At 37.9% G+C, this 16,269-nt stretch overlaps 1 protein-coding gene across 4 annotated transcripts in view; it reads right to left on the bottom strand.

Moving 5' to 3' along the window:
• Nucleotides 1-525: 525 nt before the first annotated feature.
• Fas1 (fasciclin 1) overlaps nt 526-16,269 on the bottom strand; it is a 564,588-nt gene continuing 548,844 nt past the window's right edge. For all 4 annotated transcript variants that reach the window (XM_065230988.1, XM_065230990.1, XM_065230989.1 and 1 more), the window contains one exon: nt 526-3,777. In XM_065230988.1, coding sequence (XP_065087060.1) covers nt 3,563-3,777 — 215 coding nt within the window. In that variant the 3' untranslated portion in view covers nt 526-3,562. The remainder of the gene's footprint in view (nt 3,778-16,269) is intronic.

Consider the following 16,269-nt stretch of genomic DNA (forward strand, 5'->3'; position numbering starts at 1 on the left):
TGGCGGTACTACCAACTACGATACTTTTAGATTGACCGTTAAATGCTTGTTCGATGAACAACTTCTGAGTGTTATGTCTGTTTGTCTGTGGTTGAATGTTGTTGCTTGAACGGTTGGTTTTGTTTTCGCTGACGCTGATTTCATCTGTTTTTCGCATATTTTTTAATTGTACCAAATCAAACAAATATGAGATTTCGCGTGTGGATAAGTGTAAATAAAGATCTATCACGTCTTAAGAAGTTTTTTTTAGTGATATTGTAAATACCATTCAGAAATACCCATTTTGTAGGGTATCTAATGCTTTTATATTTGTAAATCATTATTATCTTGAATTCCAAAATGGCGTCAAACATCAAATTCCGGCCGGGATTTTTATGATGACTGCAAATCCCGGGATTTTTTTTCCGGGGATTACCCAGGAAGAACCCACTAGTAACTGGTACCCCTACAAAGGCACCGTTCACGGTAAATACATTTCCAACAAATGGCTTTCTTTTCGCATGTTCAACTAAGTTCACAATCCAATTTCATATATCAATCTCAGACTGTATGAATAGTTTATTATCGCTTCATTTGATTCAAATCATCCAGCTGAAATACTTCCGCATGCCTAGGATTCACATCTTTTGTTCTATACATCATCAGTTACGATTGTTTTACGTTTTACCTTCAGTTTGGACTTAGCATTAATTTATACAATCATTCTCCTGTACTCTCCGCCCGCAGTAGTTAGTTGATGCAATTCCAATTTGTTTTCTTTATTCCTACATGTGTATATTTGCTTCTATTGTTCTTTCCGAGATGGGATTACCGATCAGTTTCTTAGTTACTGCCATATTCAAAGCCAACGATTTTTTTTTTATTACGCTTAAATACTCTTTTTTGTTTATCTAAAACGTGTAATGCTATAATTTGAACTAGAAAGTGAATGATCTGCTCAGGAGAGTTTACATTTCTTTTTTTTCCGTATTATAAATATGGTTTCGATGAATGTTTGTCCTAACATCGAGAAATGAATGATGGAGAGTTGAGAGAATGAAGTTGCAATGCTTATTTGAACAGAATAGTCGATCATTTCTATCCATTAAGCGGTTTTGTTTTTGGTATAGTCATAGCAAAAAATAGTTTTAGTAATAGTGCTACCGTTAGTAGTGGTTTGTTGAAATATACTCAATATAATATCGCACGGAACAAAATATTCTGTCTTTAAAATAGTCATCTTACTGTTTACTGTAAGAAAATTTATTGTTTCACATAAACTACCACAAACAATTACACATATCCAGCACGTTGAATTAAAATATTTGCATAGAATATCAGTTAGAAAAGTGGGATACTACTTTAAAAGGTCTTACAGCATCAATCTTACCGTTTAATTATTATAATTCATTTTAAACTTTACCACTTCGCAATAATAGCTTATGAATAATGTCTGTTCTTTTTTGTATTGATTTTTTTTTTAAATTTTGTATGAAAAGGCAATAAGTGTACTTAAATTCTGGTTACAAATAATTTGTCACATTCACTTTTCTGTTGTAAATTACTCTTTTCTGTTACTAATAATTTCTAAAGATCTTTGTTAATCATCTAATAATTATCATTAACAAAATCATTCCTTTTTACAGCAAATTAATGGCATCTTTTTCCTGGAATTGATGAGAACTATCTTCCGAATATAATGATCAATTTGCTACTAATTTATATACTTACATTTGTTTATTCTCCAATAAGGCACACCAACTGATTGAGGTTAGGTTTAAAAAATAAATCTTTGTTTTTTTTGTATTTTTTTTTTCATGTGAAGCGAGAATATTCCAGATTTACATTTTGGGTTGGATTTTATGTATAAATGAAATACTACTGTATTTTGGAAAAAAAAATATGCTGTGCAACTTGATGATTTCAGAAACTTTCCGTGGGAAAAAAATGCCATTCATTTTCTAGCAACATCTAGATCGATAATGTTCCTTATATTTGACTTCTACTCACATGCCTTGTGTAAATAAAATTGCGTTTTTTTTTCTGATCGATACGACGAAATACAATATCGTCTGAAACAACAAGATGCGCATGGTCGTTTTAAGAACGTAACGTTTTGTTTAAGTTATGGTCATTCGCTCGAAATGCATATTTTTTTTTCTGGAGGGACATAATATAACTCAAGTAACAACAAAGTTACTTGGGTTAATTAATAGTAATTTGGTGTCAAAATTATCAAATTTTATTACGAAATAAGACTGTAATGTTTGAAAAAAAAATCTCATTCCGTCGTTTATATTCCGCGACTAAACATTGAATTCTTTGAACAACTACGCTCGTGGAAGCTCCTCTATGTTTGTGATGCAGAAACAGTTCAATAATTCCGAAATATTCCCGTATATTTCCGTTCAATTGATTAAAGATACCTTCGTGCTATGTTTAGTTGCAGAACATTATTGACTCCTCAGATTTTTTCATGCTTATTTTTTTTTTCTGGAAAAGTACAAAGTAGGACTAATATCGCATCGTATGACATCTAGCTTTGTCTCCCTCATTACATCGATGAACGTGTATAGAAAACATGACCAATGATTTCCTATTATTTGTTACTAATTTTCACATGGAGTTTCATGCTTAAAATCCTGTTTCATCCTTTATTCATCAGATTGAATATTTTTACGGCAGTATTTTGTTTATTAATCTTTTCTTGTATTGTATGAAAAGTTTAAAAAAAAACTCAACTTAAAGACAAGCTCAAGAGGCAAAGTAAAAGAAAAAGAAAATAAAAATATCACGAAAGTAAGCACAAAAATAATATTTTTTTTATCAAAACTTCTTCGTTAATTATTATACCTAACTGTCTTTCGTGGGGCATCTTGAGAACTGCTAATAGCTGATGTAACCCCGTAGCTGTCGATCGTTGAAAATATATGTATATATATATTTGGAAATGGCTCTAATTGGAGCAGCAGTGCAGTGAGAGACCGAATAAATACAGCCAGTTTAATTATGGGGGAAAATTTTAAGAGCTTCTTTCTAGAGTGGCAAAAGCAAAATACGGACAATGGGTCATTCCAAAAATATGACCAACGAAGCAGAAGAACTTAATCCACCCTCACTCGCTAGAGAATAGTGCTCTTTCGGCAGCATTTGAACAAAAGTCGTACTGCTGCTAGCTGCTGTGGTTCGAAAGATAGGCAGGGTATGCAGCCAGCAAAAAATAATCCCGCGGAGAGGAAAAATGTTTTTCTTTTCATCCCATTAGAGCAGTGATGCGCCTTGGTGTCGATCCAAAGTAGTACGGAGGAAAAATATTTCCAGTCGGGATTTTCCTCAAATAGATGTCACTAGCTAGAAAATAATCCATCATCATCTAATGTTGGTCTACGACGTTCTTACTGCTCTACTGCATTCCTCTTCGCTGTGCTTTTGATTCTCCTAAAAAAATGAATGGAACATCCTACGATGAAATGTTCAGGATATTCCTATGTTGCTGCAGCTTCTGGTGCCATGGTTCTGCTCTTTTTGTTTTTCGTTATCATCTTCGAAATATCTAAGCTCCTATCTATTGCGGGGCAGGTCCTTAGAGGAATGCCAGAGCCGACAGTAGAACCGTGTTTGCAAGGGTTATAACAACGGTTGTAGCATAACCACTTATGCTGCTACTGCCACTGGTTGTGATGTCGTGATCACGCACCAGAGGTGCGTCGATTACATGGATAACTCCGTTTGTACACTCGACGTCCGGTCGGAACACCGGGATCCACTTGCCAGTTTCCTTCCATTGAATGAAGAATCCTGTGAATTGAAATGGAGGTTTTGAAACATGAAAAATATCGTGAGGGGATGATTTATTCATACATCTGATATGTCTACAGAGTTGAAATTTGAGAGTGTAGATATAAATGTATGTAAGTATGATGGAGTTGAAGTTGTGTTGTGGTGATGGATCATGAACTTGATGTATACAGTTGAAATTTATAAGCATTACTGAAATTTACCTTGAAACAAGTAAAACATTTATCATTCGAAATTACTCGTTACTACGTATTGTGTAAACCTCATGAGCTGAATTTTTAACTGAAGCCTGTTCCAGCAAACGAACTTTCAACTACATGGTTATCACTTAGCTTACGTTTTGCTCATAAATTTGCGAACGATCGTTCGTTTTTGTATAATAGTATATAATAAATATTAAACAAACTGCTTTACCGATTGCATGATCACTTACCACAGTAAATCATGATCTAAAAATAACCCGACCCATAATAATACAATTATCCACCCGGAGATGCACTAGTTTTCTTTATCCTTGCTTTGTTCTCCGCCGGTCTTTTTTTCTCGTACCGACGCCAGGGAGGCAGCTCCCACACCTGGACCCTACCTGTCGACACAGGAACTCATGGACCGGGGATCAACGGCTTTACTTCCCTTTATCCTTTATCAGAGATTGTATGCCTCTGAAAATCCCGACGGCGCCAACTGGGATTGGAGATGCACTTGTAAACTCGATCTTAAATAACAACGATTGGCGAACTAGTCATTCAGCCTCGCTCCTAACATACCGTGAGGTTGTGGCGAGCGCCGTTACTGTTCTATAAATAGACTGAATCAGTGAGCTTGAAGATGGAAATCGTATCCCAGGCTTCATCTATGTGGTTCCCTATGCATTTTCACTAGCCATCAATAACGGAGTAGCAACTCGATATACAAAAAGAGGTAACCCAAAATTGATCAATTTGTTCGACGATCACAAGGGGAACTTGAATCGCATTTATTCAAGTTTCTCTTCGGCATAACCCTATCCTGTGTTCCTCAACAAACAAAACATCGACATTGCCGTTATCACCGAAACCCACCTGCAACCGGAGGTAAATGTCTACCTTCCTGACTTCTAAGACTAGATCGAACCAGCTCCGGGAGAGGAGGAGTTGCTATTGCTGTAAGGAGAAACATCTGCTGTCGGCTTCTGCCGAGCTTCCAGCTGAAAACCATCGAAGCTTTAGGGGTAGAAGTCTCCACTCATGTCGGCCCTATCACCATCATTGCGACGTACTGCCCCAAGCAAATCACCATCAGGGACGGGTCAGCAGCAGACCTGCGGAAGGACATCATCAAACTAACTCGACGGCGCGAAAAGTACATCATTGCTGGCGACCTGAACGCCAAACACCAGGCTTGGGGCAATAGTCGACGCAACCGAAACGGCACCATCCTCAACGACGACCTGCAAGAGGCTCGCTACACCATATTAGCACCGGACTCTTCCACCCGGTTGAGCCGGTCTGGCGTTCACTCCACCATTGACATCCTCATCAGCAACATGGGAGACAACACCTCGCTACCTGTGACCCATCAGGAGCTGAGTTCAGACCACTATCCGGTGGTGGCCGAAGTAGGCTCATCTGTCAACCGATTCCAAGCTTCCCGACGCAACTACCATCGTGTCATCTGGGAGCAGTTCCAACACTGTGTCGACTCCACTGTCGACTACCGTGTCCTTCCGGAGACGCCCGAAGACGTTGACCGGTGTCTGCGTTCCATCGAGGAGGCGATATCCCGGGCCAGGGACCAACACGTGCCAGTATCCAGACAGGTGAGCAATACTCTGAACCTTGATAGAATTACCAAAGATCTCATCAAACTCCGTAACTCCAACCGAAGGCAATACCAGCGTTCTGGTTTGCGTGTCTTGAAGACCCATTGCAATCGTCTTACAAAAACCATCCAAGCCAGGATGGTGGACCTCAGAAATCAAGATTTTGCTAACAAAATCCGCTCTCTCCCAGATTGTGCAAAGCCCTTCTGAAAACTAACGAAAATTCTTAAAAACAAGCCCAGGCCCATTCCACCACTGACCCCACTGGATCGTCCCGGCGACCCAGTGGTTCATCTGATAACTCCTGAAGAGAAGGCTGCAGCGATAGGTCAACATTTCATCAGCTCCCATAATCTCGGACAAAACATCGTCAGCCCTCATGAATCTGAGGTTGCTGAAAATGCAACCAATCTTCATCAGATTCCTAACATTTTTCCAGAGGAATCCGAGATTACGGCTGACGAACTGTTGGCATATATCAAACCATCTAAAAACATGAAGGCCCCAGGTTTCAACAACATCCTGAATCTGGAACTCAAACACTTGAGTTCCAGACTCTACAACCATCTGGCACTGATTTTTAATCAGTGCCTCCGACTTGGCTACTTCCCCTCGTGTTGGAAGTCAGCTAAAGTCATACCCATCCGGAAACCTGGGAAGGATCCGTCCTCACCTTCAAGTTATCGACCAATCAGCCTTCTCTCAGGGTTATCAAAACTGTTCGAAAGAGCAGTCTACCACCGGCTCCTAACATCTGCCGAACAAAACAACATCTTACTCGAGGAACAGTTTGGTTTTCGGAAAGGTCGTTCGACCGTCCACCAGCTGACTCGAGTGACAAACATTCTCAGACGGAACAAGTCTATTTCGAAAACATCTGCCATGGCGTTGTTGGACGTTGAAAAAGCGTTCGACAATGTCTGGCATGATGACCTGGTGTTCAAATTACAGCAGTACGGTCTTCCAATCTTCCTAGTGAAGATAATAAACAACTATCTATCGGACAGGACGTTCCGTGTCTCTCTGAATAGCATCACATCGGATGCTTTCAACATCGGTGCCGGAGTTCCACAAGGAAGCATCCTTGGCCCCATTCTATTCAACCTGTTCACCTCCGATATGCCGGCTCTCCCTGATGGTGGATCGTTGTCTCTGTTCGCAGATGACACATCCATCGTCTACAAGGGTAGGGTCATCGGAGCTCTGACTGCCAAACTTCAGAGAGGCCTGGACGTCCTGTCTGAATATTTCAACAGCTGGAAGATCCGTATCAACGCGGCAAAGACCCAGCTCATCATCTTTCCACACTCAAAATCTCCCAGACTTGTTCCGTCTGAAAATAATAAGATCTGCTTAAACGGCTCAGTGGTGGAATGGTCCAAAGAGGTCGTGTACCTCGGGCTAACATTAGACAGCAAGCTTCTTTTCAGGGAGCACGTTGACAAAACCAAAACCAAGTGCAACATCTTGATAAAATCGTTGTTTCCACTCATCAACAGGAGGTCTACCCTGTCCCTGAAAAATAAGCTTGCTGTCTACAAACAAATCATCCTTCCCGTAACGCATGTGATGAACTAGCCTACGGCTAAAAATCACAAAAATAAAGAAAAAAAAAATCCTTCCCGTAATAGAATACGGGATGCCAATCTGGGAGAGTTGCGCAAAAAAGCCACCATCTTAAACTTCAAAAGATCCAGAACAAGATCCTGAGAATGATCCTCAACAGTCCACCGCGGACTATAAACTCTGAGGTTCACCGCCTGGCTGGTCTTCAGACACTGGAGTTACGGAGAGCTGTCTCCATCGCAAGGTTCAGAGATTGCTGTAGGCGACCCGACCAACAGATCGTCAGAGATCTGGCACGTTAGGTTAAATTAGGTTAAGTAGGTAGAATAACAAATTAAAAAATTCAAACAACATACTTCATAAGAAGAAAATTGAAAAACATTACACAGTAAAACACAACATGTACAACACAAAATCAAAAAGTTCACCAAAGATGAAGAGCCCTTCCGGCTAACCTCTTGCCCTGTATTAGCAATTGTAAACCACATAACAAATCAAAAATAAAGAAGAATTTTACTACTACTACTACCCTATCCTGTATGGCTATCATATCGGCATCAATCAATGGCAAGAGTTAACCTCAAGTCAGTCTCATGCTCGGCACTGCTTTGTCGATGTTAAGTTGCTCGAGTTTATAGGAGTGGGCTCCGAGCACTGCCTTTTGCTTTCATGCTACAGTCTTCTTCTTTACTGACGTTAAAACTGCAGTTCTCAATATCACATTTATGTATACTTCAGCCTCAGTTGCTTGGATTTCGAAGTGAATCTCTCCAGTATCGATTGAGGATGACGCATTCCGACTTCTCAAAAAAACATCATCCTCTCCCTTTTTATGGCACAGACCTGTTGGTCCATATTAAACATCATCCTCTGTTCGATCGCTTTTTAGAATGATAACTGCTACCGGATGACAGTTGTTTTCCAATCAGATGATGCTTCTCTCGAATACAGGATGAACATTGATATGAGAAGCGAGAGGACCTTAGTTGTAATACGTAATGCTATATGCAGAATGATTGCCATCTAAAATTGAAATGCATATGGTATTGGTTCTGCCCCATAACGCAAATCATCCAAAATGAATTCTATCGAACGTCATTTGCTGATCTGTGCTGACAAACGAGGTATAAACATAGTCATCGCTATCAGATATGGTAAAAACATTGGTAAAGCGTGGAAACCGAAAATTGTCTTTTGCGTGGTGGAGGAAGTTCCTTTTACCAACAAAGGATTTTTGTCTCCATATTGGAGTGGCTGTTTATGGCTATTCAGTATGGAAATGTAAACAATCGAATTATAAATCTAATTTAAAGCTTTTGCAAGACATCCTATTCTTAAATTGTTGTCATCTGAGTGCTGTATGTTGTACAGCCATTTTCAATTAAATATCATCCTTTAATTGGATGACAGTCATATGGATGCTCATGAGACTGGCCTACAAAAATAAAAGTTCTAATTTTTCACCGGCCAACCTCTAGATTTGTGCCTTTAGGTGAAAAAAAACATTCTCTTAAATTATAAGCTAATTTGGTTGTAGGATGAGCTGGAGCTTTTAGTTTGAATTTCGTATGGGCATTTTGGATAAAATAAATGCAAAAATTACACCAACACTCTTTCGATCATAAAGCATGTTTCTTATTCTCGATATGATTAAGAATTTAAAACTTGTAGTTCAAACAATGAGTAACAACTTTGCTCAAGACTGCATTATGATCCGGTTAGGTTTATAGAGATATTCGGTTTTGAATGTATATGAGCTTTTTCATGTGAAAATTTCAACCAAATATGCTATATAATTATTAAACCAAAAGCACCCGTCCGTGTTGAGTGAAAAACAGCTGAAACATTCAGAACGTGGTTATCTCACCTATCAACACGAGTCTGGATGTTAGCCTGTGGAAAATATGAACTTTTTGTTTAGTGTAATGTAGTTGATAAGCATAAGCTGCCTGTATTTTCCTGCAATATACGAACAAAATGCATATATAAATTCAAGAATGAATATCTGCATAACACTAACTTGAATCATCATGCTGTCTTCAGAAAAGTTGTTTCTTATAGATTAACCTACATGTGCTGCTGATCTTAAAAGAGTTTACTCAACCAGCTTTATGCACGAAAAAGTGAAGGGATTTAATGTCATCACACATTTCGAAAAAAAATCCCTTTATAAACTTTAAGATTAAAAGCGCCAGCTTGGGTACATTCGAATGAGCTGCAATTTTCAGAGAGAGCGGTTTTCTCACCTTATGGCACAAATCTGGGAGTTGGCGCGTTGAAAAAAAAAAAATATAAAACAAATCTACCATATAAATCAAGAGCGAATTTTCATTATGTCGTAAGTAACATTCGCACCGATCCGAGGAAAATAAAGTTTTGTTTTGATGACCGAAAAGTTATTCCTATTTCCAATTAAACACATATAGCATAGTGATATATGTTTAACATATTTAACCGGGTTTTAATCATACAAATGCCAATCGCTAGCTTTCATGCTAAGAAATACTGGTTTTTGAGTCAAAAGTTATTATACGTCGTTTGGTGGCCCCTATTGTTACTTAAGTCAAAGTGTATTTACCAGGATATTCGGGAGAATTATCAATTACGTCTCCTTACGTGCAGCCCATTCATCATTTTAGGACCACCGAAATGATCTTAGCAACAAACAGTTCGATTATTCACTTTAATAATGAGAAAGCAAAACGACGAAAGTACACTTTTCACGGGTTTCTCAGTGCTGTTACTTAAGGCAAACGGCATCTCCATAGAAATCGGGTGACTTAAGTAACATCGAAAACTATTTTGATAGGAAGGTGATTACGTCAAAAAGCAATTCGACTGGTAAATAAATTTAAAAATGGGATGTGATCCTATATTCGGACAGTATATAGTGTAATAGCAGGAGCATCGATTGACACTGATAGCTCGACTTTGTTTACCTTTGTTACATTCGACGTAATGAAAATTTGCTCTTGAAATGTGGGCCAGTCTAATGTCAATCAGCTGATGACGAATTCAACCATAAGGATATTGTTAAAGGGCTCGAGCAATGCAATAATCATTCGAAGTATTAGGTTGTGCACCGTCGGGGTTAACCTCAATCTGATGACAGTTCAGTGGTACTGTTTACGTGGACTTAAGGTGATACGGCACGTCATGCAACAATGGCTGTCCCCACAATCATTGAATAAACGTGTTTTGGTATGCGTACGAGAGACATCTTCTTCCAAAATAGTAATTAACATACCTTAAAAAATGGTCCAAAATTGTATGAATAAGATCTGGATACATATTTGTACACTTTCTCACCAAAATATTGCCAATTCATTCACGCATTGGTAATATTTGCATTTAAAAGTACGATCAGCCGATTTTGTTCTGCTCAGGGCATGAAATTTCAAAAACTGTTTTCACTAGCTTTCACTTCTCAGAACCACACTAAAAACAATTACGACACGTGCTTCTACAAGAACCGTCTAGTTAATTCACTTTTAAAGACGATATTTACTTAAATAATATCATTTGCATCGTTAAAAACGCGTGCCGGGAATAATTTTGCAAGCTGAAACTGTTTTGTTTACCTTTTTCTACACACCGCATTACGAAGGTGTGTGTAGGAATCATCTATCATCGTATCCAGTATTGTCGATTTAATTGAAACAAAGTGTGTAAAAACAATGCTTTTATTGCTTTCTAAGATGCTTAAACTGTTCAATGTAGAAACCATCACTAATAAATTTTTAAAACAATTGCTTATTTTGTTTCTTAAGACAAAAAATGAAAGTAAATGATCCTAGAAATCTTCTATAGAAAACTTATGTGTCGTTCTGGTTGCACTGCTCGAAGGCATCAGCTGCTATGCCAAAAGCGGCAAAAGGATGATTCGAAAACAAAAACATACATGGTAAGAAAAAATTTCCATTTAAATTTTTAAATATTCATTTTGGCCTACTTTTGACTTTCAGTATAATCACGTTGAGTGTAATCATATTCACCTACTTTTGGATACAACTAACTATTTTTGGGTAGAAGCGAATTGTCAATTCCATACTAATTGAACACAATCAAATGAAAACTCTTCGACCCACATTACCTACTTTTGGCTTCCTGCAATATAGTGCCGAGATTTGTGAAATTGAGTCACTTTGGGATCTTTTTTCTTACCGTGTACCTAGAAGTTTGAGCTCTGGAATAACTTTTGGACAGGTCGTATGTAACCAAAGTGCACAAAGTGTGATGTTGAATCAATTAACTACTATGATGACTTGACGTGTTGGTCTTGGTGGCTAGGTGCATAATTATTTTCTGTATAGGAAGGGGTGTCCTGGGAGGTGGTAGGTCGATAATATTGGCAAATTGAATAGAAATGTAGTGATAGTCTCTGTTACACATTCGACCTAATAATAACGAACTCTAGCAGCTATGTTTACGGTAGTTGCGGTAGTGCATGATGTACACTCACACCACTATAGCATCAATGATTATCAATTCACTGATACGTAGAAAGGAGAGAAAAAAAAAACAAAAAAAGCGTGACGTATAGTATCACTTTAAGTTGATTTTTTCTTGGGTAGATTTTCTCGATAATTTTTTAGACTGCAGTGAGATGTAAGCCACACACACCAAATTTTGAAATCCTGTTCCAGCAAAATGAATTGCTGAATCGCATCCAGCAAAACTAACTTAAACTGAAAAATCAGTAAAAATGAAATATTTTGCTGAACGTTCCAGTAAACTGTATGAAACGTCAAAATCAGGCCAAAATCTATCATTCGTGACGATTTATGATTATTTTTATGTTCAAAGTGTTCGACTCACAAAATATCATGGATATTATATAAAAAGAGCTTTTGTCATGATGCAAGTATACTAAACTACATTAGCAACCTGAATTAAGTTTAAAAACTTTCGTTTTTCTCTGAAATTTACAGTTTTCTTCATTCGCAAACCTACCCAGGAGTCTCCTTAATAAAGAAACAACAACAACAATAACTCACCCAGGATGGCCCATCATAGCTTCTTCAAGACATGATATTTTAAAGAAGTGCAGTCACATTTAATAAATTACTATATGCAACTACATGAAAGTGTAATAAAATATTTATTCCAATAATGCTCTTTAAAAAACAACAATCGAGATTTGCTGCTCTTCCAGCAAAATGATTGATGTTCCGTTTTGCTGGATAATCAGTAAAGTGCTGTAAATTTGACATTGGCCTAAATTGCTGGTCGTCCAGAAATAATAATTTGCTGGATAGATTGCTGAACTTACAGCTCGGAAAAATCCAGCAAAATATTGCTGGTTTCCAGCGATAAAAAATGAGTGTGCCATGTCTGCATTGTCCACGAGCAACATCCTTTCACCGCGCTGTTTCTCGACAATTTGCAAGTTATATACGGAAATTTTAGAATTTTTTTTTCGAGAAAACGACTCGCTGCAGGACCTAATTCCGGATGGTTTTGTTCAGTGTATTTCAAAACGGAAGGTTAATTAGGTTTGCAGCGTGACGTTACGAAAAAACTCAGTGTTAATAGGCTGAACCTTTTTGACATTTCAGTGGTACACTCTTATAGCGAATTCGTTTATTATCGGGGTTGGAACCAGTGCGAAACCGAACTTTTTGTCAGTGCGAACCTCAACCTGAGCTGGGTTTTAAAAACAAACGATCAAACTGACGTTTTTCCGAAAACAAGCAGACCCAATCTTGATACCCGATCCAGGTTGGTACTGAATAATAAACGAATTCGCTATTAGAAATACCTAATTTTACACGTGACGGAATCCATCTTTGACAGAAAGGACGAGACGTAAACAAACATGTCATGTAAAATTAAGTGCTCCGAGACTGAAAAGTTCATTACTCGACGAAAAGTACGTTTGATTGAGCTGAATTTCACATCTATCATGACTAAATTTTATGTCAAAATTGACGCTCGTATATGTTAGTCTCAGAGCACCTAAATTAACATGATTTTTTCTTAGTGTGTACTGTTTCCAAGCACTTAGTCGTTTTTTCAATAAAAAATATTTCAAAATTGTCGAGGAAATACGCGGTGAAAGGATGTTGCACGTGGTCATTGCAAAAGTGTGGTATACATTTCACTGCAGTCTGAAAAATTATCGAGAAAATCTACCCAAGCAAAAATCGACTAAGTCCACGTAAATAGTACCACTGAGCTGTCAGCCCATTGAGGTTAACCCCGACGGTGCATAACCTAACCTATGACGTTTGTGAATTGCACAAGTTTAGTGCAGAATTTAGGGTGTTTTCAAAGGTTTTCTTGCACTAATACTTATAATTTACCCCAAGTTCGGCACTAATACTAGTGCATTTCACAGACGTCAGAGAAGTCTACAGGAATGGCAAACGTGTTTATTGCAAAGGGGGGCGGTGGCTGTCAAATACGAACAATCGTCGCCTACCTCTCATAACTGGTTCCAAACGCAAACAAGCCATAATAAACAGGGTTTGTTTACGTTTGGAACCAATGTAATACAAGAACGATCAGTAAGCTGATTTGACGGCACGTCCCACCCCAGGTTTATTGCCAGGACCATGCTCCCCGCGTTTAGAGAAGACTTCAGAATACTGTTGGTCCGAATCAAAAAGTATTCGGTATGGTAAATGCTGGTGAGCTGGCAAAAATGAAGATACTTGTAAAATTTACCTCGAACAATGTCCTTCTTCGTAGACCTCGCAGCTATTTGTCTCGAAAAAAACGTCCACTGTGCAGCTGAACTGATCGGCATTTATCCAGGCCCAGTGTCATGCCGATATCGCTTATTAATGGCTACGGCTAGTCTTTCCACACTGCAACATCGTCGATGTAGAAGGTATAGAGGTTGCTGCACCTAAAGATTTAGAATTTATAAAGAGCCGACATCTTATAAATGTGACAGGTCTTCTGCGCGATTGGAATAACTTTTCCTATGACTTTGACAGATAATCGATTGTTTCAATTTTTACAAGTCGTCTCTTTATAAATTCAGGCTCTTTAGCTGCACCCAGTAGAAAAAGCTATGGAATATGCAAGTCGCCATACTTTTTCTGATCGGCCTGTCACTTTTTAAGATGATCACAAAACTACACGGCGAATGATAATAACCCAAATTTGAGTTTTGCTTACTCATAAATTACATAAAGTGCAGGAACTCAGAAATGAATAAATTTGCCTTATGTTTTCCAGGTTTTCTCATGATTTTCCTGGTTTGTCCAGGAACAAATCCCTGAATATGAGAAAAGTAAAGATTGGGCTCGCTTAGTCCATTGGTACTACTCCTAGAGTGAGAAATTTTTCGTCAATTTTCCTCATTTTCGGCAGATCCAGCTTAAGCTTTAACAGTAAGTGCCGTGGAATATTTGCATGGTTTGTATATGATTGTTCATGTTTTTTTCCAAAAACCTTAGCCTCTATAATCATTCCTTGCGAAGTTCTTGCATATTTTATATTTGTTGGACCATTATTTCATGAGCTTAAAGGGGAAAATGAGGCAAGTGGAGATACAGGTAGTCTACTTGAAGCTTAGATCAAGAAACGCCCACTTTCAAAATGTATTTATATTGGAATACCGGTCACGAACAAATTTCAAATTTTAAATTTGTTATTTAGCATTTTTATTTGCAATCTATTAAAGGGGACAACTGGACTTTCAGAGCGCCTCATGCGGTTAGATTCAATGGATAACTAGGTCAAACACAGTTTATCAAAAAAATACCCGTACATCAGAATCAGTAACTTTCTGAAACAATGTGAATAGATAGATTTATTCTCACTCACTTTAAACCGTGTACTGAAATTTGGAAAAGCGGCCCAATTATCTGCACCACAGAGAGACTTGATCCCTTATTTTATAAAATGGTCCAAAATCTAGTATTCAAATAAATAAGATTGTCTTGCACAGCAATTGTTTCTTAAGAGTATTTATTTCGTGAAAAAATAAAGAAAGTGAATCAATCCACCAAAGATGATGTTTGACCCGCATTAACACTTGACAAGCCAAAAACCCATCAATTGACATCAAATCGCACAATAATGAAAAATATAGTCGATTGCTAGTCATAAATTGTGTATAATTACTTATTAGGGGAAATGAATGTAATGTCGGCCCAAATGCCCTAAAGCAATCGACTAAATTTTCAATAGCGTTCAAAAATATCCATTAGTACCCCAATGACGCGTTCATCTAGAAAAATTGATAAATAGCAGATTTTTGGCGATGGGCCCAATCTTAGATCCATAGGCCAACATTAGAGCCATTTCCCCTATATTGAAAGGTTTTTTTTATGTTTGGGACATTTTTGAAATCTTAAATTTGAAATTGATTAATAGACTGATGTAAAATTTAAAATTTTAGCTCCACAATGCTCAAACGGCCTCAAATCGGGTCCTGATTAGCTTCCCAAAATTTGAGCTCGTTTGATAAGAAACTGCCTTGGCACAAAACATTTGATGTTAGGGGAATTACTATGGGAAAATCAAACTTTTTTGATCCTTGTCTTCTAGTCTTTTTCCATAATGCCTTGATGAGAAGTTCTATAGGTCTTTGACCGGTAGTCGATCAGTGCACAGCAAAAAAAAATTATTTTAATATCACATCAAAGTGGATGCATTTCAATCGTGTCGAATATATGGTGTAATATTACTTCCCAAAAAGGACAAAATTATCATTAATTCAGTGCATGAACTGACATTACGCTGCTTTTACTGCATTTGTTTATTTTTGTGGACATAAAAAATTACATGAGATTTTCGACATGATTTAAGTGCATCTTCTGGATGTAATATTAAAATTTATATTTTGTTGTGTGCAGACTTGGCCCAAATGCAATGTGGGCATGAGCGGAACGGAAACGAAAAGTTTGACAGTTGTCACATATGACATCAAGATGCCTAACCGAAGTCGATTTGGTTCTAACTAGTTTTCAAACCGACAAGTAGGCTGACTCAGATCTGGCTTTTCCACTGCCGCTGCCGTTCCGCTTCCGCTGCCGCATTGCGCTTGCAATGAGCACTCATACATCTAGTTTTCTCTGGAAATCTCAAAATAGGATAGGCAAATTGTTGGTCAACTTTGGAGTGTTGTAACTTCGTCAAATATGATTCGATTTTAAATCTTCCAAAAG

The sequence above is a fragment of the Ochlerotatus camptorhynchus genome, unplaced genomic scaffold (genome assembly GCF_037179485.1).
Source record: "Ochlerotatus camptorhynchus isolate MF236.1 unplaced genomic scaffold, CSIRO-AGI_Acam_v1.1 ptg000336l, whole genome shotgun sequence".
Lineage (NCBI taxonomy): Eukaryota > Metazoa > Arthropoda > Insecta > Diptera > Culicidae > Ochlerotatus > Ochlerotatus camptorhynchus.